Genomic DNA, 27,087 nt, shown 5'->3' with positions numbered 1-27,087 from the left:
ATGAAGGATTCCTTTTTTTTCTTTCTTTCTTTCTTTCTTCTTCTTTTTTTTTTTTTTTCCTTCTCACTGAAGTCAAGGAAATACAATTCACGCTTCCATTTCCGTTCCTTCCTTTCGGTGCTTTTGGAGAATTTGGTTGTCTTTTTTTATTTGCAGTTTCAGCCGGCTGCTGTTTCCTAGCCCATTGTGCCACGTAAGGCTTCTCCACTGCGCGGAGTAGGTAGTTATTAACGCTGAATTGGCTTCTGGTACAGTCCATCTGGACTCTGTATGGGAAAGCTGTCTGCCGGCGACTGATGCTGAGATATCTGCAACCTTTGGGATGTGAGCATGGTGGCGAGGGGCTGACTGATAGGAGATTACTTCTTTTAAGGGAAATTGTTATTAATGAGTCAAGAAACTGCTCATTTATGGTAAGAAGGATACAGCGGCGCTGGCAGCCCCACCGCTCTAGGATATCATTTTTAGGTTGCCTTTGCTGCTGGAGTGAGACAAGTTTCTTCCCGTGGTGGTGGTGGCTTGTGGTGGAAAAAAAAAAAAAATCATGCATGACTGGGAGACTCGCCTGCCTGATTCTTGCGATAATATATTGAGAATCTGTTGCTTTACAAATGTCACACCACTGATGTAGCGGTCAGCCCCTCACTCTGAAAGATGAATGGTACTATTGGAAATGCAATAATAAGGTTGACTTTTCCCAACAATAGGATTCTGCCTTTGTCTTTAGAGAAAAGGCCTCTGAGGACATTTGTGCGTTTGTTTGAGGATTCTGTTGAAAGACTTTAGAGTGGAGGTTTTTGGAGAAGTGATCGATGTACAAAGTGCATGGATTTTTTAGCCTAGCAAAACCAGCTAATGATTTATACTATAATATACAGTTACTATTTTGGAAAAGTGGCCGGAATATCTTCTGATACACCTAATGTTAATTTATGGCTCACTAAGCGTGCTGATATTAGTATGGATGGGAGAGAAGGATTTTAAGAAATTCTGACTTTTATAAGCTCCAAAGAAATATACAGTAAATATTTCGTTCCCAGTGGGCTGTTTTTATTTGTGTGTTTGTCAGCATTGTGTTAATGTTTACTTTTCATAGTATCTTGATATTGGTGAAATTGCACTCAGAGTTTCTATTGTTGATTTGGGGCACCTGTACCTGCTCTGGGTACATATACTGAACTCTTTAGAGTGCGTAACCTGTGCATTTGTCCTCCGTAAACAGTTCAAAGGATTCCATAATACTACTGTGACTCATAGGACTCTTTATACATTTGTTCAAGAAATTATTTTAAAAGTTTATGTAATTCAGTATTGTTCCACTTGATAAGATTATGGTTTTAACATTTCTACTTTTCTGTTTCATGTACTTTCATTTCTAATAGCTGAATTTATTTATATTCAAGTGTAATTGTTCATATTGTATATATAACAGATATTGTTTTATGGTGTATCTGTATTTATAATGTGTGTGTGTATATCTATATATTTGTGTATTGGTATCTGTGTGTTCATGAAATAGTAGCTTGGAGAGAATAGTTTTAATTTTTAATGTAAAGGTTATTTTCTTTGATAACAATTTTTCACAGACCCATTTATTCTTGGACTTTGAAGCCCAGAGTGTAGCATGATTTTCGGCCTGGCCTGTATTTCCACATGGCCCTATCCCATCCCGCTGTCAGCTACAGCCAAAGATTAAAAATTGTGTTAAACTGTCTTGAGTAATATTTGTTACTTCTGTGTATTTATTGAGGAACAAATTGACTAAATTATGAATTAAATAAATAGTGATAAAACAGCCTTTGGGGTAAAAGTAAAACATAAACTCCTCGGATAAGCCACTTTAAAACCCAAAGTAGAACAACAACAACAAAAAAAAATTATACTACTGAAGGCTTAGTAGCATAGAGGTTATGAAATGTATAAAATAGGCAGACAAACTGTATACATCACCACACACTATTTCAGGAGGCCAAAATAAAAAGACATCCTTGGAAGGAGAGAAACAAAATCATGTGTTCGGTTAAGATGAGCACTCTGCACTGGTTATGAAATGAAGCTGTTGTCAAAAGTGTATTTTACCTTTCTCTGAAGCAGTAGAGAAAGCAAAGAGATAATGTGTTCCAGTGGATTTTTAAAAATTCAGATCATGCCCCCATCCAAGTTGAGAAATAAATTCATTTAAATAAATCATTCATCATTCTCTGTTTTGAAAAACTCAGGCAGAAGGCAGAAATGTAGAGGGTGGCAGCTGCCCCCCTTCTCCCCCAGTTTTTTTTTTTTTTCTGTTTATGAGGAAATAGTTTTCTGAAGCAAACTTGTATGAACCTAGTTCACAGAGCAAGCACAATCTCAAAATTTCTTTTAAGACACTGGCCATATTAGCTGCAGAAGGAGCATTACTTACTAAAAATCAGCAATATTGGGAAATAATAAAGTTAAAATGTAGATATATTTGCACATTAAAGTGCTTTTGTTGTATCTTTAAGCCCAGGGGCAGATCATTAAATATGCATTTCGCTAGAAAGCAACTGTCGAAAAAGATAAGGTGGTTGAAAACACTGTATGAGGGAAAAGCCCTCCTCTGAGGGGTGGGGTGGCACAGCCCTCAGGACAAGGGCAAGGGAGAACACTCCCACTGTTAAGGTTTGCAAGCCGCCAGTGACCTGCAGTTGTTACAGTACTTTTGAACTGGGAGGGGGGAAAAGGTAAAAATACAAGTATGGCTGTTGTTGCTTCAGCCTGGCCTTAATTACCAGACACAAGAAGCAGTTCAGAAATCTGGTCTCTGTTGTTGTAGAGGTCACCAAATCATTAACATCGTCAATCTGGCAGTAGCTAATTTAAATAGCACCTGATGTTGCAACGCCTCCCTTCATTTCCCCAGCCAATCAGATCCTGGCTTCGGCTGACAGATGGTCCCATAAATGGATGTAAAAAGGGGAAGCTTCGAGCCAATTTCAGCAAGGCTCTGTTCAGTTGTTCTTATCTACATCCTAGAATCGGGGGTTTCAGCTCACTGCTCCTTTTCTTTCTTTTTTTTTTTTTTTTCTCTCCCCCCACTCCCCCCATCAGATAATTGATTTACTTTACAATCATCCACGCTGTGTTTGTGGATCTTTAAAAATATATAACAATAGTAGTCATTTAAAAATATATTCTGAAACCTTTGCAAATTTTAAGAGAAGAGTCGAAGCTCTGCGAGACCCAATATTTGCCAATAAGAATGGTTATGGTAGGTATGACTAGATTTATAATCTGTTGTTTGTGTTGCTGGAGGGAAGAAAAGCATCTCCACCTTGACCAGTCTAATGCTTGCACAAGAGTTTAGTTCTCTGCTGCTGTTTGGTTCCTACATTTACTATCTCTTTTGTGTAGACAGTGCGGGTAGGTCCTTTTATTGAGAAGCAGTGGGGAAATAGATTGTCATTTTTAACAGGTCATTGTCAATTTTCCCTTCAACATAAATGTGGGGGTGGAGAAGGGGAGGTGGGCTGAAATAATTGTTGGTTTGCTGAAAGAGGTTATATTACATGAGACAATAATGGCAAAAGAAGGATTTTCTTTTTTTAAGGGAGAGGGGGGTTTGTCTATGTGCCTGGGTTTTGTGGGGCTGGAGGTGGGTGCAGCCGGCTTAGGAATCTCTCCATTTCTGAGCTGGAAATTTAAACCTTGCGAGGCAGCTCCTGAATCCTGAACGTTGAGATGGGCAGTTGTGTTTCGGGGGACTGCGCAGTCAAAACGGCAAAGAGAGTGATTTATTTGGGCTTCAGTAAATGCTGCATCTTGTATTTCAAAGAGTTTCCTGTCATGACCTCATAAAAAAGAGGAGGCGGCTTGTATGTGTAGCGGTGCCTGGCGTGTTGAGTTGTTGCTTCCTTCTCTGGGCAGCAGCTCTGTTAGAAGGAATGTCAGCTTTTACATAACGTTCCTTTCCGCTTTTGACACGCTGTGTGAGGGTCCATCTTCTTCTGATCACAGATGGAGTGGAATGGCTTGAAGATGGTAAGTGAAAAGAGGAAGGCAGCTTGGAGATTCCAGCCGTGTGTGTGTCTGTGTGTGTGCATAAGGATGGTGGACCGTGCATTGTAAATCACTGTGCAGATCGTTTGTGTATGTGTGTGTTTGTTAGTATTTCTCTTTTCTGAAAACCAGAATCCATCTCCAAGTGTGATGGCACTGCATGCACACAAGACACACACACGCTGTCTCTTCCATCGAACTCACATTTTAGCCAAGGAAGGTTGGTGTCTTTTTTGACAATCACAGTGTCACCATCACTGTTGGCTGGCGTGTCCACCGCCTCTGTGAGCTTTCAATGGAATTGCACGACTGTTAAAGTTAAAGGCACATTTCTTTTTCCGTCTCCTGCTCGGAGTGATGGGGAAGGCTGGGAATGAGGGGTGGAGGAGATGAGGTTCAGTACCAGCAGATGCAATTGTGGAACAGGACTTTTGGATGTGGAAGGGGAAGTGGAAAACCTTTCCGCCAAAGTAGTAGATCTATTTTTAGTATCATCTTTTTCTGGAAAAAAAAAAAAAAGAAGAAGAAGAAACAGGGAAACTCCTTGAGTCCCGCTCCTGTCGCCTGATGTTGACCCTGAAGATATGGCACAAAATGGCACGATCAGATGCCACGGGTGCCCACTTTGACTTTGAATTTCGCTAGCAATAGCTTTCACGGGATTTCAAAGCTGGTATGGGGGAAGGCTGTAAATTCATATCAATCTCACTTATTTTTTGCTAGGAAAGCCTGGGGAGGACTTTTCGCTCTGCATAGATGTTATAACAAAGCTGTGGTCTTTTTCCCATTCTTAGCGGATTGCCTTTGTCTGGCTGCTTGTTTTGATGGGTGTAAAACAAATAAGATTAGACCGAGCAGCCCAACTGAAAGCGATAGCTGGGAGGAAAACCCAATGAAAGGTTGCCGGGGAAACGAACAGAGGAAAAGCCGAGTAGGGAGCAGGTGGCTATCATGAGAACACACTGCAAACAGTGTAAAAAAAGAGGGGGGGCGGGGGACAGGACCTCGATTATCTTTGCTGTTCTTTGTGGCCGGCCCAACTTTAATTATTCTTTATAAATAGGTGTTAATTACATTTCTAACTCTGGTTTACAGTGATTTTTAGAAATCTATTTTTAAGCATCTGTTCTGTCTCCCCTGGCTCTTTTTTTTTTTTTTGGTTTAAAGAGGGAGAGAGAGAGAGAAGGAGAGGGGGAAGGGAGGGTAGGGAATCTTGCTTTTTTTTCCTGTCTGCCTCTCTGTCTTTCCCCCTTTTCCCTGCTGTGAAATTGTACGTGCGAAAAATCGCAAGGAATCCTGTGAGGCCATTTGAAAAAAATGTAAATTATATTGAATGAAGTTGACGGAAGCATAATAGTGAACTCCCACAGCTGAGACGTTCTGCAAATGATTTCTTCGAAATTTCCAGCAAAATATCCATAGGAGAAATATAGGTAGAATAGATTTGCCCTAAGCAATGATTTTGTGCTAAGCGATATTGGTGTTTATACTAAATCAGATATTGATAATACAGTTCCAGGGAGTTCATTGTATCCCTCATTTTATATCCCGAGTAGAAATTACTTTTTAAAATAATACATGAAAAGCTATATTCTAGTCTATTACTTCACCTTCATCTCTATGCCTCCAGCCGCAGGATTCACCAGGCTGCACCCTTGCAACTACTGCCTTCCATTTGGCATTTGGTCCTAGTCCTGGTCTTGGCATAAACTGAGTGAAAAACTGATTTTTTTCCAGCGTCTCTGAACGTCTGGGACCCATGCGTGCACTGGGTGATAGGCATCTCTCGCTTTTCCTCTCTCCAAGTGTGCTTTACTAGTGGTCTCTTTCTCATGATGGTGGGTACCAAAAGGACTGAAAGATATATTACTTAGGTTAATAGAAGGTATCATAAAAACAACTGAAAGTATGATCTATTATGGTTTCTTCCGGAGAGATAAATTAGGTACATGATGATTTTAAGCCCAAGAATGAAAGATTAAAAGGCACTGAAATGTGTTAAAAGGTTGGGAAATATAACTGGCTGTATTTGAAAGTACTCTTAATTTTACTCTCCCCAATGCAAATCTCCGTACCACCACCCTCCACCCTGATTATTTCGTCCTTGCAGATGCTAATGTTTTATCTCCTTATTGGGGGATTTTTAAAATTTGTTTTGCTTGTTGAGGTAATAATAAATAAACTTACATTTTTTGTCATACACTTAAACCTTTCTCTCATATCATGAATGTGTAACCATATGTCACTATTAAAAATAGAATAGTTTTCTGATTATCTCGAATGTATTTTTTCTGAGAATTTTTTGGTATGTTTTAGTTAGGGGGAAAATAATTTCTGTAGGAAATGTCACCTTGGCTTGGGTTGTAAAAAAGACACGTGGTTCTACTGCTGACCTTCTTCGCTTCTTTGTCTTAAAAATATTAATACGTACTACCTGCATGTGGAGGTGTGTTTTTATGGAAGCACAAGGCTGAGTGTGCATTTATTAAGAAATGAAAATCTGATTGGGAATATTTCCGCAAAAAAACACCTGACTACATCACAGTTTTAGTAATCAGAATGTTCATGTATCTTATTGTAAAATAATGCTTAAATAATTTAATATTTAAATTTTTTAATGTAGGTGAGTCAACAGCTGAAAAATCTCTTTGAAAATCATTGATTTATAGGACAATGTTAATAGCTCATTAAAAAAACTAGCAAGCAACTTAACCATTCATTTGTGATCTCAGTTCCATTCATTCTTTCAAGTCATCCTCCTGACCAGATAAAGATGAGTTTGCTTCTGTATGATAGTTTTCCAAAGCCTTAAAACTTTTTTATCTTACCTGTAGCCTTTCCTTGGTCTTTTGAATAGTCAAGGATTTTATTATGATAGGAAGACCATATTGTTGTGAGGTAATAACAATAGAATATTTTTTAAAGAAAGAGAAAGAAAATGGGCTACACAGTTTAGTATTAAAACTCCATCTTGAAATAGAGTTTGAGACGTGTTAGACTTCAAATATTTTAAACTTAGCATTTCTATTGGGGATAATCTATTTAAATTTTTAAATCTGGAAATCATTGCATGAATAGTGCTCTGTGTGTGTGTGTTTAATACCTGTAAAAGAATTTATAAGTGAATCAAGGTGTTTTCCTCAAGTAAGGGTTACCATGAACAATAAAAGGGTTTCTTCAGGGCAGGTCTTTTTCTTTGGTTTGATTTCTTCCCTTTGCTCTTCTTTCCTTACTGTGGGTGGGTTCTCTCCCTATATGTAGACCAGAAGCTATTTCTTCCGTGAGGAGAGATGTTGATCTGCTGCTCCAGTTAGCCCTTGGAATCTCATGCCTTATTTTAATTAAGAAAAAGCTGAAACAAATTACCAGTGTGTACTGCGAGTAAGAAATGGCGGTCTTGATAGAGGTCACTGTACGTAGATAGAAGTACTATGGCCTTGACAAATTTCTTCATCAGTTTCAATGATCTGTGGTCACTAGGCACTTAATTTATATGCCTGGACACTTAATATGTACATTTGTTGGCGAGCTGGCCAACGGATGCTAGACACAGTGAGTGTGCGCTGGAAAATGCTGCAATGCAGTATTTTTTCCCAATGTCATTGGGAATTTTGGGGGAGTTGAAGAGACATAAACAGTCCCAAGCTTTTATCTTACTGTTTTCCAGTCGATGGGCCATATTGTACAGAATTGGCCAATTCCCCTTTTGAAAGTGAAGTCAACATTTTATTGCCCACTATCCATCTCCCATCCATTTGATAGATTATGTGTGTGTGAGCAAGAGGGATTGTGTGTGTGTGTGTGTCTGTGTGTCTGTGTGTGTGTATCAATGTAAGCATTTGTGTTTCTGGAATCCTGCACCTGTCTTAGGCTTTCCTTATTTGGTATTACCAAATGTGTATACATACTTGCAAATATATGTGCATCTAAAAATGGAAAGAAAACCAAACTGGGCCGTCTTCCCATAAGAAGTAGCTTCTCTTCCTCACAAACTCCAAGAGTTCTCTTATTAGAAAAATACAAAAATTCATCAAAAAGACATATCTAAACCCCTCAGACCATTAGTAACCAAACACCTTTCTTTAGTTGTGATTTGAGAAACCATATATGTGCAGATTCATAACAATGTTTGTGCACTAGATGCTGCCCTTTCAGTCAAGCATTTGGGTTCAAGTTAAAATATACATGTATATGAAAGGAGAATTGTGTTTTCTTTGGGAGCATTTGCGCCTAATCTTTAACAGTTGGTAAAAACAGGGAGGAGGTAGGGTGCCTTCTCGTGCTTCATTTTGTGAAGTGTGTGTTTTAGGAACTTCCTTATATTTTTAAAATCTCAGTGTATTTTAGGGGTAGAGGGCTTTTATAGGTTAGCAGCTTTCTAAGGGTAAAAGGAAAGGTGATCTGTGGGTGGCTGGGAGTCATCACAAGCAGTAATTGTCATAAATTAGCCTTCTAGAGGTGGAAGGAAAAACGAAAGCTGGAAGACAAGAGTAAAGAGGGGTACCAACATGGATCTAAACCTTGCCGACATAAGAGATAATGAGTGATAAATCTGAACTGGTGCAGTGCGGGATGCCCGATAATTTCTCAGAACCTTGACTTTGCAGGTTCATTACTTCTTTGCTTGCTTGTTCACACCTTTAATTATATCCAGTTTGGGATGCTAGCTGGGGGCAGCGAAGATGAGCCATTTTGTTTGTTGTTTACTTCATTAAGCATTCAGGCAGTGTGCTCACAATAGCTTTGGAGCATCAGCAATAGGAATCAAGCACTTTGGAAATGGAATTGTTACAAAAGAACAAAAAATGAGAAAGCAATCAGTCAGCTAGCTTGCTTTAGATGTTCACATCCACTCTGCCTAATGGTAATATTTATGCTGTTCCTTGTACATTCATTAAGAAATCACTTATGCAGTGTCAGTGCTCTGAATAGGTGATGGCTCTCTCTCCCTCTCTCTCCCCTCCTCATCTCTCTATCTCTGTCTCTCCCCATGCCCTCTCCCCACTCCTGAGATTTTTACCTTTTGATGGACCATTTTAGCACTGGCCATCTTTGCTTTGGGGAAGAGCGTTATTCAGATCTTCATTGTATCAAACACCAGAAATATTTTCCCCTCTAATGTGGATCTCCGCCTTCCCCCCACAAGGATCAAGAAAAAATGAATGCCAAAAAAAGAATTCTTAAATAAATTTTGGTTGAAAAAGCAGTGAAAATGTTGAAGAAACAAGGTCAGAGTAATTGTTGTAGTTGCATTTTTGTCTTTTGTTGTTTTAGGAAAGCCTTATTTTTAACCACAAAAGTAAAATGCAAAACTAGCAGATTTGATTTTTTTTAATGGACAAAAATTATAAGTCATAGGTCTCTCCTGAAAATAACTTTCTCTGGACTCTAGCTTTGAGAGTTACTTTTAAAATTGAATTTCATTTCTTAATTACTCATTTTAAAAGCTATAAAATATAGTAATCCGTGAGGATTTTTTTCTGTAAGAGGTTTAGTTCTTTTTTTAAGATATGAGGAAGCAGAGAAACAATTCCAATCAAAATGGTGAATTCTAAAAAACACATCACAGCGTGGAGGTTGCTTCTGTTTTGCACTTTGTGGCTTTGAATCCACTCCTGCTCATTCCGAGTTAGTTACCTTCTTTTGTCTGCTCTCTTGGAACAACTCGCCCTTGATGTTATTTTGCCAACTGTATTCATAGTTGAGGCTGGCTGCCGTTTGTTGTTGGATGAAGAAATACTTTTTGAAGACTTACTATGTGCATTTTTTTTTTGAAATGTGAAACTAAAAGTCACCATTTCTTCTGGCACTGATCAAAATATATTTTAGAGACTAAATCTCTGTGACTTCAGGATAAAAGGGAGTGAGGGATTTTAAGGTTGGACATCATTCAATGAGGTTTATGTCAAATTTGGGGAAAAGGTCTGCTGAAACATTCAAGTACATAAATGTTTTTCCTTTTGTATTTTAAGAGTCTGTGCATGACTCTAGAAGATGAAAATAAAAACTCTTCTGGACATTTTTGTCTATAAGCTTCCATGTATCCAGATGTTCACTTTCAGGAAAAGGTAAATTTTGGACAGCTGGAAGGAACTTGTCTATCTGCTATAACTTGACTAGATAACCTATTAATTTTGCAAAAATAAGAAGGCCTTGCTTCTGACACAAATGATTCTCTGAATATGTTTTCTCATGTTACTCTCCAGGGACAATTTGAGAAGATGGTGACCTCCTTGGCATACCACTATGCAAACTTTTTTTTAGTTATATAGAAGTATAGCTGATGTCACCCCTGTGCAAACTTGACATCTGCTAGTAGAGAGTTACTTTGTCATGCACACCTAGATACTATATGCAGTGTGTGTATATGTGTGTGTGTGGTAGGGATAGACAGCCATGACCCTCAGGTGTCCTGGGAAGTATCAATAATGGCTTCTCAAGTAGCCTGTGTTTTCCTCAGCTGCCAGTCTAAACCCTTTAGAGTTTTGCTTTCTAATTTGTACATGAAAAATAACAGGCTGAGTTGAACTTTTTTTCTAGTGCCCCCTTTGAAGATGCAGCAGTAGTAAATACAGCTTTAATGATAAACTTTAGCTCTAAGTGCTATTTAAAAGTCTGTAGTGGAAAGCCTGAGAACTTGCAATCTTTACTAATGAAACTTTCATTAGGAAAGGACTCACTTAAAATAGAGTAAATGACTAAGTCCCTGTAATTTGTGATTTTGACCAGATTTGACTCATCATTTCTTATGTTACTTTTTGTAATGCAGCCAGCCACACATCTAAAATTCTGGATATTGTACATGTCTTCAATATTAATTATCTCTGCTAATGCATTGGGTACAGACAGTACAATTCCCATAAGTCCAGATTCTTACTGTTACACTAAAACAAAAGTGATATTTATAAATAATATTGGAAAAGTTGTCCTCACAGTAACCATTCCCCAAAGGAAGCTTTACATAAATGTGCATTGATTATTCACAATATTAAAAGGGAATCCTTAGCTTTTACTTTTTTAATTTGGGCTAAAATATGTAAATTGGTTTTATTTTGGAGTTGCTCTGTTTTAGGTGGCTTTGGGGGAGGATAACTTTCTAGCTTGATTATATTTTAATCGTCTCTGTGGTAGAAAAGGTTCCAGGCCTGAAATCAACCTGGTTATTGCGATTAGAAACCAGAGGGCCACTGTGCAGATGAGGCTACAAACTTATTACATTGACTTGGGCACATGTAGGAGAATTAGATTTGTTTCTAACTAGATACCCCTCTTCCCGTGTCTCTGTTAGCAGGGCCAGCTCAGATGCCGTGGAACCATGAGTCTGCCTCGGACTTGGAGGACCTTCATAGGGCATCTGTACTGGCAAGCCTCTGCAAAGAGTGTTCTGTCTTAGGAAACCAGGATGTGCAAAGAACTTCAGAGTCAGGTGGACTTGGTTAGAATCCTGGCTTCTCCAATTAGTAATAGGGTGATCTTGGATGAGATACCTGAGCTTTCTGAGCCTCAGTTTCCTCATCTTTAAGATGGGAATGATAATGGTTAACTCAACAGAGGTTCAGTGAGGATCAGATGAGAAAGTATTAGAAGGCACTAGTCATATACAGGACTTAAAGATGCGTAGAGGACATTTCCTCCCTTTCAGTCTGTAGTCATTCTATCCATGCCACGTGTCCTGGGAAGGAGTAGCATTGCATGCTATGCTCACAGTCTCCTTCCTCTCCCTGGAACTCCTGAGGATGGGGGTTTTGTTTGACACACATTGGTCTTTAAACATAGACAGGCCCTCAGTTCTTCCCTGGAGTTGTGTGGCTTTATTACATTTTCTGTATTGTCCTAGCCTTTTGCCTAGGTATGTCCATGATCACCTTTGGAATTAGAATTAACTTGGGATTTAGTCATTAGAAAAAAGGTGAATATAAAATTAATTTTAGGTGAAGCAGTTTTTTTTCTCATTTCATGAAAGAGTGTATTTAGGAACTTCAGAATTCAGCCATAAAGAAAATAAAAGGAAGTTAAGGTTAACTGATATGGTCTCATCTTTGTTGTCTATAATAGATAGAGTGCGTTATTTGACTTTGGCCCAGAAACCGACTTACTCTGGACCTACTTTTTTCCCTTCATCACATCAGCTTTTCTTCCCTCTATCCCTCTTGTTTCCCCAACAGGCTCAATTTTGAAGTTCTGTTTCTCAAGGAGTTGGGAAGAGGTTGAGGCAGAAAGCAGTTTAATGAGATTTTTCTAACTTGCCATCAGTTTTTCTCCTGCTTGGTGAGGCAGGATGATGGATGGCTTTGGCAGTGTAAACAGCTCTAGAAGTGATCAGATTGACTAAGAGGTGTGGGAGATGGGAGTGGAATGCTGGCCCTCAATTAATAGCCTCCCATTTGAAGGAAGAAAAGAGAAAGAGGGGAAATCACCTCAAAGGTCTTGACATAGGTGTTGATCACACACATGTGGGAAGGGGTAGTGGGTGTGAGGACTGGTGTTAGGCCAAGCCTAATTTTATACCTTTTCCCAAGGCTCTGAAGCAGGAAATAAATAGGCACATAAAATAAATTCACAAATTGTTTTAAATTGGGACCTGTTGCTGTCACCAGTGAGGGTGAAGAAATAACACATGTAGTCCCTTCAGGGGATTCAAGAATTAAACTGGAAACATAACTTTAGAATACTGTTTTAATATCATGGATTTTGAATTCCACTCCATATAATCATAGCAAGGATGTGAAGGGAGTAATTTTCTTTCCTTCAATTTAACACTTAAAACTAGGGGAAGGGATTATAAATTGATCTGATCCCCCAAGTGACATTTTGCAGGCCCTATGTTTTCTTGAAAAAGATCCTTTACTGTGAAACAGACAACTGAACTTTTTTCTTTCCACATGTATACTATCTCAAGGCTTCACCAAGTTTCATCAGAGGATTTTGTAAGCAGCCTTATATGTGGCATGCAAACTCTCTAGAAGAATTTGGTCAATTTTTAGATTGTGTTTATATGGTATAAATATATCAGTGGAAGAAAGGGGCTTAAATTTGAAGAAGGTAGACTAGAAGACGTTTCTGCATATTTTGTCCTATAAAAATCTCATACCTGGTAATCAAAGACCAAAACGAGATGTTTAGGTGAAGGATTTGAACAGGTGAGTGAACAGGGGAGGGGCAGGTGGATATTCTTAGGATCTCCTTGCCAGATAAGTGTTTGCATTATTTTAAAATGACACATATTTAAGCCTGTATATGTTTGCATTATTTAAAAATGACACATATTTAGCCTATACTTGAACCTCAATTCCTTCTCGCTTTATACCTCTGGCTTAAGGTTATCTGCAAGAAGGGAAAAAAAAGACTTCTAGCTTAGAAGAGCTTTAATAAGAACTCTTGAACAGGTGAACTTTGGAGACATGGGCTTGTATTTGATATAATCTTAACAGTACTGTTCCTGAACTATCAGTTTTTCAGAAATAGAGGAGGAAGTTTACATTTCTAGAACTTCAGCTGTTCCCAGTCCAGTTCTGCTGTAATTGATCTGTGACCGTGGAGATCATTTCTCATATTCACTTAACATTGTATGATAATTTTAACCCTGTGTTGGCAGTTCAATCTCTTTAATGTAATTAAAGAAGGGACTGTTGGCCCCTTTTTATAGAAAAATAAAGCTCAACTGCCTGCCTTAGGTTACGTGTTTAGCAACATCAGAAGTCCTAGATCCAAAGTGTTTGAGAATACATCCAACTTGGCTTCTCAGGAAGCGAAGGGGAACAATTCCTTTTCCAGATCAAGTTATTCAATGTGGAATCAGCAAACACAACTGTGTGTCTATTGCATATAAACTACACTGTTGGTGCCTCCTGAGATGTCACAGTATTTAAAACATATTCTAATATAGTAGATAAGGATTATGACAGAATGTGAAAATTGTCTTAGCATAGGAGGTACAATGTACAGAAGAGGGAGACATTCACTGTTGCAGGGAGAAGACACTGCTTCATGGAGGACATGCCACTTGAGTGGGGTCAGGAAAGATGGATAGACAGAAAAATTAGGAGAAAGGGGAATTACATATGGAGGAAATAGTATAAGTAAAAACACAGAGGGAGGAACTTGCTTATGGAACAGTTTGGCATGAATGCGGCATTGGCTGTTGTTCAGTTGCTAAGTCGTGTCTGATTCTTTACAACCCCGTGCATGGATTGCAGCACACCAGGCTCCTCTGCCCTCCACTATATCCCGGAGTTTGCTCAAATTCATGTCCATTGAGTCAGTGATGCTATCTCTCTCATCCTCTGCCATCCCCTTCTCCTTTTGCCTTCAATCTTTTTCAGCATTTGAGTCTTTCCCAATGAATCAGCTCTTCACATCAGGTGTCCAAAGTATTGAAGCTTCAGCTGCAGCAACAGTCCTTCCAATGAATATTCAGGGTTGATTTCCTTTAGGATTGACTGGTTTGATCTCCTTGCAGTCCAAGGGACTCTCAAGAGTCTTCTCCAGTACCACAGTTCAAAAGCATCAATCCTTCAGCATTCTGCCTTCTTCTACGGTCCAGCTCTCACGTCTGTACATGACTACTAGAAAAAAACCATAGCTTTGACGATACAGACCTTTGTCGGCAAAAGGATGTCTCTGCTTTAATACGCTGTCTGGGTTTGTCATAGCTTTCCTTCCAAGGAGCAAGCGTCTTTTAATTTTATGGCTGCAGTCACCGTCTGCAGTGATTTTGGAGCCCAAGAAAATAAAATCTGTCACTGAGTGCAGCATAGGATGTGTAAAGATAAAGCTAGAGAGACGGGTAAAAGCTATGGTTTAAGGTGATTTGGGTGTTTTGTCTTGGTTTTGGCTTTATTTGAATCAGTAGCCAAGGAATGTCTTAGATCAGAGGACTAGAGTTTCCTGATGGTTTTGCAGGGGGTCAAGACCCATCTTTATTGAGTCATGATTTCTCAGAAGTTGAAGTCATCATGAAGATGCTTCTAAATTAAATATTGGTTGTTGAGAGGGTGTCGACATTAAAGCACTCTTCTAGTTATGGTGTGATGTTATACAGCTGCTGCTCATCGGTGCAGTCATACTGAGGATTGGTTTTAGGGTTACAATGGCAAAGAGCAGTAGAAGGGAAAGTACTGCCTTTCTTTCAGATCATAGAGAAATGTGCCATTAGAGGAGTTCACTGCATCCTCTCAGCTACAGGTACCGGTGCTCATTTTGTGGGATGGGTGGCCAGAGAGAGGATGGTGGTAGTTTGGGAATAGGATAATTTCCTCCAGAATAGAAAAGTACCCACTTCAGACTTCCAAGTGCATGTACTGAGACATGCTTGTCTCCTCTGGTAGTCTGGAAGCCCTAGGGGGCGGAGATCATGTCAAATGGTCTCTTATTTCAATGTTGTGTACATGGTAGGCACAATAAATGTTTATGGAATTGAGTTATCATAATCTTTTTAAACAGCTTGATTTACAAAGTTAGAAAACTTTTGAATCTTGGGTCTGTCCTCAGTTTGTGGGTCTATTTAGTCCAAGTCACCTAACCTTTCTGAGTTTCAGTTTTTTAATTTGTAAAACAGAATTTACTGCAGCTTCATAGCTTGATGGGAAGATCAGTTAAACTATATCCTTAATACGCTTGAACAGACAAGATAACAATATTAGTTAAATTACTAAGTTCAAGTTTGCCTAAAGTTGTTTTACTGAGTCTTGGCCAGAATTTTTTAAAATTAAAATAGTAAATGAAATAGAAAATTTCAGTTGCCGGTTCTTAGTAAGGGTGTTATTTCATGAAACTTTTGTTTTAGTTACTGATGTTCTGAGTTGCAATACGAAGTTGGTGTGTTCAATATATTTCTTACTTATTTTTACTTTGTTAGATCATGGTTAGTAAAGTTTGAAAAACACTGTTCTAGATGATAATGAGCTCTGAATTATCCAAAGGGAAAAAACCAGACAACTTTTTCCAGAGCTGGGCAATGCAAGTTCTCTAGTATCTTCCAAATTATTAAAGAAAGGACAACTTCTGATTATTTTAGACTTAATGTGGAACATTATATCCTAAATCTTTGAAAATTAATGTCTGCCCAATATATGTTGGTGCTCTCTATTAATTACAATATTTGTTAACTAGCAAATCTCATTCCTTGGTTGAGCTCTTTTAGCTGAAACTGCAAAGTAATAATAATAATGAAAATAGTAAGTAGTGGAGGTGAGCTAGATGTAGGACTAGAAATAATGAAATTAGCTTTCAATAGTTGGGCTCTTACTATGACTCAGGCACTGAGTCTTACAGACAGCATCTCTTTTAATCCTTAAAACAGCCTTAAATGGTAAACATTAATTTTCCTCTTTTATGGATGAGCTAACTGAGATTTTGGAAGATAAAGTTGTATAATCAGTAATTGTTTGAGCAAGGATTTGTTTTGAACCCAGGTAGTCAATTTTGTCTATTTCCAGAGCAAAATTTTAAAGAATTATTCAGTTTCATGAAGTTGTAGTAAGATGCCTACTATGTGTTAGCACAGTACTCCTCTACAAAGATAGGTGGGTCAATTGATCTTTACCCTTGAGTGCTTACTACATGTCCTTGAGATTTTTCTGTGCATGAAAGTAAGTAAAATGTGATTTAATCATAAGAGGACAGACATAAAGACTCTCACACTAAATATTTTATTTTTGGAAGTACTGAATAAAGTGCCTGGCACATAGTTGTTGTTTGCTATTGTTGTTCAGTTGCCAAGTCATCTCCGAGTCTTTTATGACCCCATGGATTGTAGCCCCCCAGGCTCCTTGGTCCATGGGATTTTCCATGCAAGAATACTGGGATGGGTTGCCACTTCCTTATCCTGGGGATCTTCTCGACCCAGGGATCAAACTCATGTGTTCTGCATTGGCAGGCGAATTCTTTTACCACTGAGCCACCAGGGAAGTCCCTGGCACATAGTAGGTATTCAATAAAGATGTACCAAACTGAATTGAAATTGGATTAATTCTTACCTGGTGATTGGGGAGAGAATGGGACAGTACTGGAGAAACTTTGTGCTAAAGAGTGTCTTTACATACAGTGTGGCAGGTGTATCTGTCCTAAAGCCACTGGAACTCCTGGAATGGCAGCATGGAAAAGCCCACCAAAGTTCGAGAATTCAAATTATTAACTTCAAGTTTCATTCAGGCAGAGAGAACCTTTCCCATTTTAGAATGAAACAAAAATCTGTGACAGAGACATTTGGAGAATGATAAATGGAGGGTGGGGTTCCTTAGAATTAAAAGTAGCATTAATTATTATTGTTGTTATTTTTACTATACCACTTACTAACCTTATAATCTAAAGCAAGTCACATTACCTCTCTGAACCTCAGTTTCCAAATTGGTAAAATATTTATCCCTCTGAGTGTTGTGGGGATTAAATAGATCCACTTGATAAATATTTACTAAGCACTTGGTAGTCTCTGAGAATTTATTACAATAAAGGAGACATAGACCTCTGCCCTCAAAGAACTGAGTGTTTGGTGAAAGTGCTGTGAGAGTGGGATTCAGATTTCGACCACATGAACAGGCCACCACTGAAAGAATGCAACACCCTGCAGTCTGCTTTGGGGCATGCCGTTATGGTCATGCATACCTTATTTGCATCATTAGAAGTTCAGGTTTATTGAGGGTGCTATGATTGTCGAAGAATTGATGCTTTTGAACTGTAGTGTTGGAGAAGACCCTTGAGAGTCCCTTGGACTGCAAGGAGATCCAACCAGTCCATCCTAAAGGAGATCAGTCCTGGGTGTTCATTGGAAGGACTGATGTTGAAGCTGAAACTCCAATACTTTGGTCACCTGATACAAAGAGTTGACTCATTTGAAAAGACCCTGATGCTGGGAAAGATTGAGGGCAGGAGGAGAAGGGGATAACAGAGGATGAGATGGTTGGATGGCATCACCTACTCAATGGGCATGAGTTTGAGTAAACTCCAGGAGTTGGTGATAGACAGGGAGGTCTGGCGTGTTGCAGTCCATGGGGTCACAAAGAGTCAGACATGACTCAGAGACTGAACTGAACTGATGATAGTCATCTTCTTATCCCCTCCTCCCCTTAGAACCCAGCCATGCCCATTGGTACAGTGTTACCTTACATAGTTGTCACTAGATGGATCCAGCCTAATTCAGCAAATATTTATCAAGTTGTTTGGATACTGTACTGGGGAAGAGAGGGTAACGTTTGCTGAACAGAGTTGAGTTTAAAACAACTTTGGAGCACAAAGGGGGAACCTTATCATGAGGCAATGATAAACTGCTGCTGCTGCTAAGTCACTTCAGTCGTGTCCAACTCTGTGTGACCCCATAGATGGCAGACCACCAGGCTCCCCCGTCCCTGGGATTCTCCAGGCAAGAACATTGGAGTAGGTTGCCATTTCCTTCTCCAAGGCATGAAAGTGAAAAGCGAAAGTCAAGTCGCTCAGTCGTGTCCACCTCTTAGCGACCCCATGGACTGTGGCCTACCAGGCTCCCCACACTAGTGCTAAAAGTTCCGGTGATCTATTCAGGAAGAAAATAGGGTCCCAAAGAAAATTTGGCAGCAAGCCTAAAGAAAATAATGTATTCTTTCTCCTTCTTGGTGCTGTTTTGTTCGTATGTCATGGGGAACCACTGTATTGCTACAGGCACAGAAGTTGAGATGTGATCACAGAGATGGCTACCAAATAGATTTGTGGCTCAGGGCCAAAGCCCACCACCTTCACCAGGCCCAGGAGATCCTCCACGGCCTGGCCTTGCCCACCTTTCCAGAGCCAAGTCCTGCACCTCTCTGCCTTCCACTTATTTTACACTGTGGGACTGCGGTGTCCTGTGCTGTACTTGTGCCCAAACAGATCCCTGGGTCCCAAACATCCTCTGCTTTTCTTCGCCTGACTTCCTGAGACAAATTGGAGGTGATTTCTCACACAGGAAAGATTTTCTGTGTGATGCTGGGTTAGAGCCTCCTCTGTGAGCACTGCCAGCATCCATCCATCATTGATCTTCCACATGGCATAATCAGGTGCCGATTTGTCCATTTCACCACCACCTCAACACTTAAGACTGGGTTTATCTCTGTATCTGGCTCAGCAGATGCTCATTAATTAATTGTTAATTGAATGATGTAGTTGGATGTCTGTTAGATTGTCTATAAACAGGTTCTTACCTGATAGCCTATTAAACTCTAGCCTATGAGAGAGATGTTGGCCCCAAAGCCCTGTTATCGCTAAGACTGATTTTGACACTCCTGTTGCTCACCAACCACAGTTCTATAACTTTAAGTTGAAGATCTTGAGTATGTCTGTTTACATGAAACTTCACCATGACTCACATATGATTCTTCAATAATTCTTCTCTCTTCTAGACTCCTTATGTCACTTGCTCTTTGTACCACACAGTTAACAATGATGTATTATAGTAATAGTGGCCCTTTATAGTGTATGTGTCAGACTTTGCAAAAAGAACTTTGCTTAGGTTATCTCATTAAGCCTCACACCAACTCTAGGAAGCAGGTATTTTTATTCCTGTTTTGAAGAAAGAGCACCAAATAGCTTATATAACTCACATAAGGTCACATGAGTAGGAAATGTTAGATATGGAATTCCAAGCCTAATCTGTTTGATTCCAAAGCCCATGTTCTGTCTCTCATTATCTGTTACTCACCTCTTAAAAGGTGGGGACTAGTAAGAGACATTTAGCCTAGTGGTTATTAATAGGGATTTTCGATCAAGATTGTCAGAGTTCAAATCCTGGCTTTACCAACTGTGACCTTGGGCAAATCACTTAGCCTCCCTATGCCTCAATTTCTTCATCTTTAAACTTGGGCTCTTGTGAGGATTTGATGGACCAATACATTTTATGGACTAAAAACAATGTTTGGTACATAAAGTGCTAATGATCATCATCGTTATTATCATACAATATTAATTTGTGTCCCATTTTTCAAATATTTTTTTAGTGCCTGCTATAGGCCAGACACTGTTCTAGGTGCTGGAGATGCAGTGATGACTAAGACAAGTCCCTTGCCTCATGGAACTTTCACTTTAGAGAGGGCAGATAGACAGCAGAGTAAATAGATAAGTGGATATTAGTAGGTAATATATATTGTGTGATATCTTAGTTCACATAACAGAATGGTATTTTTAAAATACGGATAATGGAAAGTGGCACTAATGAGTACATGTCTGTGGACATACCAGGAGGCCACCACATTTCAGCCAATGTCTTGTTTCTACTTGATGAGATAAAACAGTCCATGTCCTACTCTGAAAGGCTGGGCTTTATACGTCCAGCTGCTGACTTTTGGGTGACAGACTTGCCTTACCTGCACTTACTGTGGGGTGGTTATCCCTGGAAAAGTAATTAGATGTTAGGTTGAGATATCTGGGCCTCAGTAAAGCCCAACATAGAGAACTCATAAGTAGGCCAGAGGTCTCTGCTATTTCCCTACAGTTGAGGCTGTGAAATGGAGTGAACATCCTGAGAAGGTCAGAAGGAAGTTTTGGCCAATCATTCAGCTAAGGACAAGGTCAGTTGGAATGTTTTGTCAAGTAATTTCATAAGATCTCCTGGTAGCTCTTTGCAGAAGCCTAGGCCTGAAAAGTGCAGGCGTCATTGACTCTATCTTAGAATTCTTTCTGTTCTTAAGAATATTATAGTGGTTAAGAGCATAAGCTTTGGGCACTTCCCTGGTAGTCCAGTGGTTAAGACTCTGTGCTTTTACTGCAGGGGACATGGGTTCAATCCCTGATCAGGGAGCTAGTCATGAGGCATGGCCAAAAACAAAGCAAACAAACATACAAAAAAAGATCATGAGCTTTGGAGTCAGAGAAATTGAGAGCTGTTTCTTTCCCTTCTTACCTATAGTGGAGTCCTATAAGGTCACTAACTTGTCTGAGCCTCAGTTTGTCTATAAAATGGGGCTAATAACACCTACTTTAGTGGCTTGTTCAGAGGATTAATTGTCAGCGTATATAAACAGGCTGGTTCAGGTTCTACTACTAGCTATGTAGTAGAATTTTTTTTAAAGTTCAGTCCCCTCAGGGTGTGCATTTTATATATCGATGATTTATTGCAAGACTCACAGGAAGAGATTTAGACTAAAATATGTGCACTACTTCCCATTGTATAGCCTTCAAAAAGGAGAGCGGATAACCTCAAAACTGAGGACATCATCTCAGAAAGGACTGTGGATGCCAGAGGAAAATAAGATTTTATTTGCTCCAAATCTTTATAGTAAAGACTGGAACAGCCAGTCTTCCATCGCAAAGTTGTGTGGGCTCCATCCTTCTGGAGTCATAGGCCCTTAGAGGCCTGAGGCTCTGTGAAGAAAGGTACTTGGTAAAAGGGCTTTGGAATCTGAAACCTGAGTTCAGTTCTAGTTTTAATTTTGAGTACTTATAAAAGTGTGTTTTCATAGGTCAAAAGGCCCCTATACTAACTGGAATTGTAAATAAATCTACTTTATACTTCAGTGTGAGCCACTGAAGAATATTGGTTTTATAATATAGATAATATAGATAGAAACCTCTCTATATTTTTATTTGCTCTCCATTGTATATACTATTGCCTAAAATTAGATTAAAAATCTTAAGATTAAAAAGGAGAGAGATAAAACTTTTATCCCAATGCTCCATTGCTTTCATCAGCAATGTGTAGAGTTAAAATTATTTAAACTCTCCACTAGACTCTTTTAACAGTAGAAAAATACTTGTCCAAGCATTTGACAGCACACCTTTTGTGCAGAGCACTGGATGAAGCCCTAAATATTTTCTTCCTCTTGTGGTTAATGGCATGTTAGTATTGTGATTCTCAGAGACTTTATTTGACCCCCTCAGCTATTAGTCCGTGTTTGTTTTGATCTTGATGCCTGCACTCATCTAAAATGAAGAGTGAAGAAACGGCTTAAGAAAAGGACTTAAAAATTCAGGGCCACATTTTCCTCTTTCTCAGCACACTGCAGAGTCTGGTGGGTCAGAAAAAAGGAAGTCTCTTCCAGGATGTCCTCGTGCTCTCTCCCTCTAAACTTTCCTAACACCCCGCCCTTGCCTCTGCTTACCGACTCATTCAGTGGGCTTTAGCTGATTTCTTTCAGGGTACTGCATGCAGGGAGCAAGAAGTCAACCAAAATTCAGGCCCTGCTCTCAAGAAGCTCCCAGTCTGTGGAGAGACAGGCAGGTAGACTGGCTGAATGCAGGATGGTAAGTGCTACAACAGGAGGAAGAGGAGGTTCCCAAGATTGAGTGGGTCAGGGAGGCTGGCTTCAGCTGAGTTTTGCAAAATGTCAGGGTTATCTAGATGGTGATGGGAGAAGCATTTTAGTGAGGGGATAGGGAGCACACCTTCAAAGACATGGAGGAGACATAACGTGAAAGGAGCATACCGCAGGAAGCATTTCAGACTATGGCACTTCCCTTATCGCATTTTGGAACTTTGTTTACAGATCTATCTGCTAATCCCTCGAGACCTGAATTCCTAGAGGGCAGGTATCAAATGACTTGGAACTCAGTTATCTAAAAATAATAAAATATTTAATCTTTGCCACATCTCTGTTCAGTTCAGTTCAGTCGCTCAGTCATGTCCAACTTTTTGTGACCCCATTGACTGCAGCACGCCAGGCTTCCCTGTCCATCACAAACTCCCGGATCTTACTCAAAGTCATGTCCATCGAGTTGGTGATGCCATCCAACCATCTCATCCTCTGTCGTCCCCTTCTCCTCCTGCCCCCAATCCCTCCCAGCATCACGGTCTTTTCCAATGAGTCAGTAATTCACATCAGGTGGCCAAAGTATTGGAGTTTCAGCTTCAGATCAGTCCTTCCAATGAATATTCAGGACTGATTTCCTTTAGGATGGACTGGTTGGATTTCCTTGCAGTCCAAGAGATTCTCAAGAGTCCTCTCCAACACCACAGTTCAAAAGCATCAATTCTTCAGCGCTCACCTTTCTTTATAGTCCAACTCTCTCATCCCTGTGAACCTTACCAATACTGAGAAAATTGAGACATAGAACTGATAAGTAACATGGCCAAGGTCACACAGGACCACAAAGATTTGAACCTAGACATTCAGGATCTGGTGCCTGTGTTCTTAAACATTTTGCTTTGCAATAGATATTTGATAAGTGTTTGAACTGGTTTGAATTGGATGGATGTAGGAGTAATTACATGATAATGTATTCTCTTAATTGTTTTGAAAAAATGGCCAGCATGCAAGACTCTGATATTAACAGCCAAGTATTAAGAAGCCCCCTTGGTTTTGGCTATGGATTATGTGACATGTAGAAAATCTTACAGGTGGAAATGGTCTCTGGGCTCTTAATCTTCAGACTTCAGCCAGATTCCAACGCAAAGTGAAAATGAAATATGAGTTTAGGCCTGAAACAGAGGAAATCAGAGGTCAAAGGAATCTGCAGGTGAAGAGACAGAGGCTGTAAAGATGGCCTTACCCAGAAAATGGAAGACCCCTGGCCTTAAAATACAGTCTTTTGAAACAGTTTTAAAGAAGTTGAGGGAAGCAATAAAGGTAAGTACATGTAGCTTTAAAAGATCAAAGTGCTCCTATTTTTAAATTGATTTTGAAGAGGAGAAAGAGAGAGATGAGAGAAGTTTATGATAAGAGCTGAATGGTGGGAAACAGAGCAAGGAAAACAGATTTTACTTAGAGCGCAGAGAGCCATCCTTTCACTCATTTATTCTACTAGTAAAACCTGGAGCTGGTCCCTGGGATTACGGATGAATCAAACAGTCCCTGTGCTCAAGGAGTTCCCAGTCCAGTGATAGAGGGAGACAGAAAGATGGAGAGTCCTGATGCAACGTGCTCAATGTCTGTGTTGGAAATGGTGTACAAAGGATAGAGGAAGGGGCCACGATGGGTGGGGAGGGAGGGTGCGTTAGGCCTGTTGATGAGAGAAGAGGGCCTTCTGGGCCAACAGGAGCGCTTACAGAGCATGGCATGGGAGAGGACAGTGTGCCCTGCTTGGTCCCTGCTGGTCACAGAACAGTTCTGCCCAGAGTGTGCTTTCCAAGGACTTACGGAGGTTTTGGTGGGTAACGGGGGAAGATGGGAGTTAGATCCCAGCTCTGCACTTTAGGAGCAGGGACTAGTGGCTCTACCCTTCGTTTTCTCCTTAACTCTCAGTTTGCTCACTTGTAAAATGCAATTGGTGGGAGCAGGGAGGATAGACCCCAACCATCTCTGAGGATCTTCAGGAAGATTAAATGGGATATTGAATGTGCTCACAAACTTTCCTGCGTCTAGCATGTGATTCAATGAATTCTTCCCAGTGGCTTTGTAAGGGTTGGTCTCATGTCTGCAGGGAAATAACACTTGCCATGTAATCTCTGCTCTTGCCTACATGCCTTTCCCATGGTAGCCTGGAAAATCCCTCAAGTGCTTTTGGTCCCTGTCTCTGCCCTTTGGAATCCACAGGAAGGCAGGAGCCATCCAAGTGGAGGGTGGACCAAGAATACACCCTGCTCGTAAACCCTGAGCAGGTCCATGTGGAAAGCCAGGAATGCCCTCCATTTGCAGTATACAGAGAACACTGTGGTGATTTACTGAAATTTCCCATGAAAGCAAGAGGGTTTTCATTTTGAGAAATCTGAAGCCCTAATGAAAATTGCTTATTGCATTTGAAGTATCTAACTTTAACCCGTTCACAGTAGAGAGTTTTTTTAAAAGGGCTAAGTGTACCTGGAATTGTGTTTGTAAGTGATTAAAATGGTGCTTTCATTATTCAGTTTTTAGAGTTCACTTAATCTCTCCCCCTTTGCTCTGTCTTTTCCTGACTGGCATTATTGTGAGAACTTATTAGTTAATGCTTGTGAAGCATTTTGAAGATAGAAATGACTATTGATATAGCTGATGAGTAGTAACGTTTTTAAGTGTTCTTTTCTATTTCAGAAATTAAATTCCAAGGACAAATCTTTCCAGCTCTCAACTTTGCCACCTGCAACACATTTTAATGGGCACATATTTTCAGTATGTTATGTTTTAGACAACAGGAATGAACATATACTAAATGGTTACTCTGTGCCAAGCTCTGAGCCAAATGCCTTAAATTTGTTATTTTTCAATCTTCACGGTAACCCTGCAAGGCAGACAGAAAATTGTTCACATTTTTCAGATGAGTAAATTTAAATTACACCTCAGAGAGTCATAAGTAGCTAGCCAAGGTCAAGACTGGAGTTCATTTTCAAACCCAGATCAGATCAACTCTAAACTTCATGTTCTTTCCATTACACCATGTAGAATTTTGAATTAAGATCTTTCCAGTAATATCCATTTATTTAGCAGTATTTACTGACTAATAGCAGATACATAGCCTAGAATTGTTTTAATTGTATTAGATTATTGACTTTCCCTGAGACTACTGGATTGCCTTTTATGCTGATAGGAGTTCTTTGCCCGGACTTGGAGGTTTAGAAAAGGGCACAGAATTTGGTTTCAGACTTGAGTTCAGATTATGTTCTGGCTGAGTGACAGCGGGCACTGCCTGAAGCCTCATTTCTCCGCCATATGTCAAGTGACTTCACTTCAAGCCTCAGGCCTCATCTGTAAGTGAAAGGAGTGACAATTACCTACTTTGCAAAGTTGTGGGCAAATTAAGTGAAGTAATATACGTAGAGATACGTAGCACCATTTTTTGTGTGCTGCTGGTAGTATTGGAAAGACTTCATGGTAGTTGCTTGCCTGGACATCTGCCTGTGTAAACCACTTTTTAATCAGCCTTATCACAGGATCTCCTTTGAGATTGAGCTTTTGCCACATTCTAGGCAGGGACTTTGTTAGGCACTTGGTATGTGCTTCTCCATTACCACATTTATGACATTATATAGTAATTACTTATTTACTTATTTATTTACTTCCTTGCAGGCAGGAACCTCTTTTATTTCCTTCATATCCCTGGCATTTAACAGAATGGCTTCTGGCTCATCGAAGGAACTCATTAATGTTAAGGAAGTTCGCTTGCCTTTTTGTTCCTTTATACTGCTTTTCTTCTTTCTAAAGCTAGCTTTAGTTGTAGGAAGGGGCTATTCAAATGAACTGCTATGTTATCATTATTAAATTGTGACTTATAACTTGCTTTAAATTATGCCTGTAACTAAAGACGTGCCGGCTTCCCTGGTGGCTCAAACAAGAAAGAAATCTGTTTGCAATGCAGGGAACCCAAGTTCAATTCCTGGGTCAGGAAGATCCCCTGGAAAAGGGAATGGCAACCCACTCCAGTATTCTTGCCTGGGAAATCCCAAGGACAGAGGAGCCTGGCAGGCTATGGTCCATGGGGTCACAAAGAGTCAGACACAGCTGAGCAACTAACATACATTATAACTTGCTTTAAAATATGCCTGTAACCAAGCAAGTTTAGGTTGCACTGATTTGGCAACAGCTGATTCTGAATATTTGGTAGTCTTTCACTCTTTTAAAAGGTAAATTTCGGGGATGAAAAGAATATGTCAAGAGTTAAAAGACCTTGCAAACAAATTTATTTTGTTATTTCAGAGGAGTTTGGTTACCCTACTCAAAGAAGTAAACTCTTCAATAACCTTAGTGTATTGTAATTTGGATGTGTCATATCCAAATTATTCTTAGGGATGTATTAAATTAGCCCTTAAAGGACCTTACCTGAGAATTACTTATTACACACTTTGAATTTTAAAAAGATGCACATATATATGCAGGTATAATAATTTTGGAACTTTATCATGTGTTTTGAAAAGGCTGATTATTTCTCAATTTTTAAAATACCAGTTTGACTCTTGCCCAATTGGTTTGAATTAGATTTAAAAGGCATGTTTTGATAAAGACAAAAGATTGTGAAGACAGAAATAGTAACATATTTATCCTCTGTTCTAATCCAAAATTCTCACTGTTATGAAGCAAATCATAATGCATATAGTAGGAGAGTTTGAAAAATAGCACAATGAGATTGAGATGAAAGAAAACGAAGAGAATTTTAAAAATAAGATAAACTCAAGGGTAAGGTTTGTGCTTAAGAAAAATTAGCTGCAGTGAGGTCCTGAGCCCCCCACAGAGAGGGCTACAGATCTGGCACTCGTTTTCCTAGCAGTATTACAAAGAGGGA

General features: G+C 39.6%; 1 protein-coding gene across 6 annotated transcripts in view; it reads left to right on the top strand.

Annotated features, from left to right (window-relative positions):
- Window positions 1–2,948: 2,948 nt before the first annotated feature.
- ELAVL4 (ELAV like RNA binding protein 4) overlaps window positions 2,949–27,087 on the top strand; it is an 88,422-nt gene continuing 64,283 nt past the window's right edge. For 3 of the 6 annotated variants that reach the window (XM_043461377.1, XM_043461381.1, XM_043461382.1), the window contains exon 1: window positions 3,802–4,002. In XM_043461377.1, the coding sequence (XP_043317312.1) occupies window positions 3,979–4,002 (24 nt within the window). In that variant the 5' untranslated portion in view covers window positions 3,802–3,978. Of the gene's footprint in view, window positions 3,233–3,653; window positions 4,003–27,087 lie in introns of those variants that run through there. The other 3 variants (XM_043461380.1, XM_043461378.1, XM_043461379.1) reach the window with 2 other exon arrangements.

Source organism: Cervus canadensis, chromosome 2 (assembly GCF_019320065.1).
Source record: "Cervus canadensis isolate Bull #8, Minnesota chromosome 2, ASM1932006v1, whole genome shotgun sequence".
Taxonomy (NCBI): domain Eukaryota; kingdom Metazoa; phylum Chordata; class Mammalia; order Artiodactyla; family Cervidae; genus Cervus; species Cervus canadensis.
Note: the sequence above shows the minus strand (reverse complement) of the source record. Positions and strands in the feature narration are given on the sequence as shown.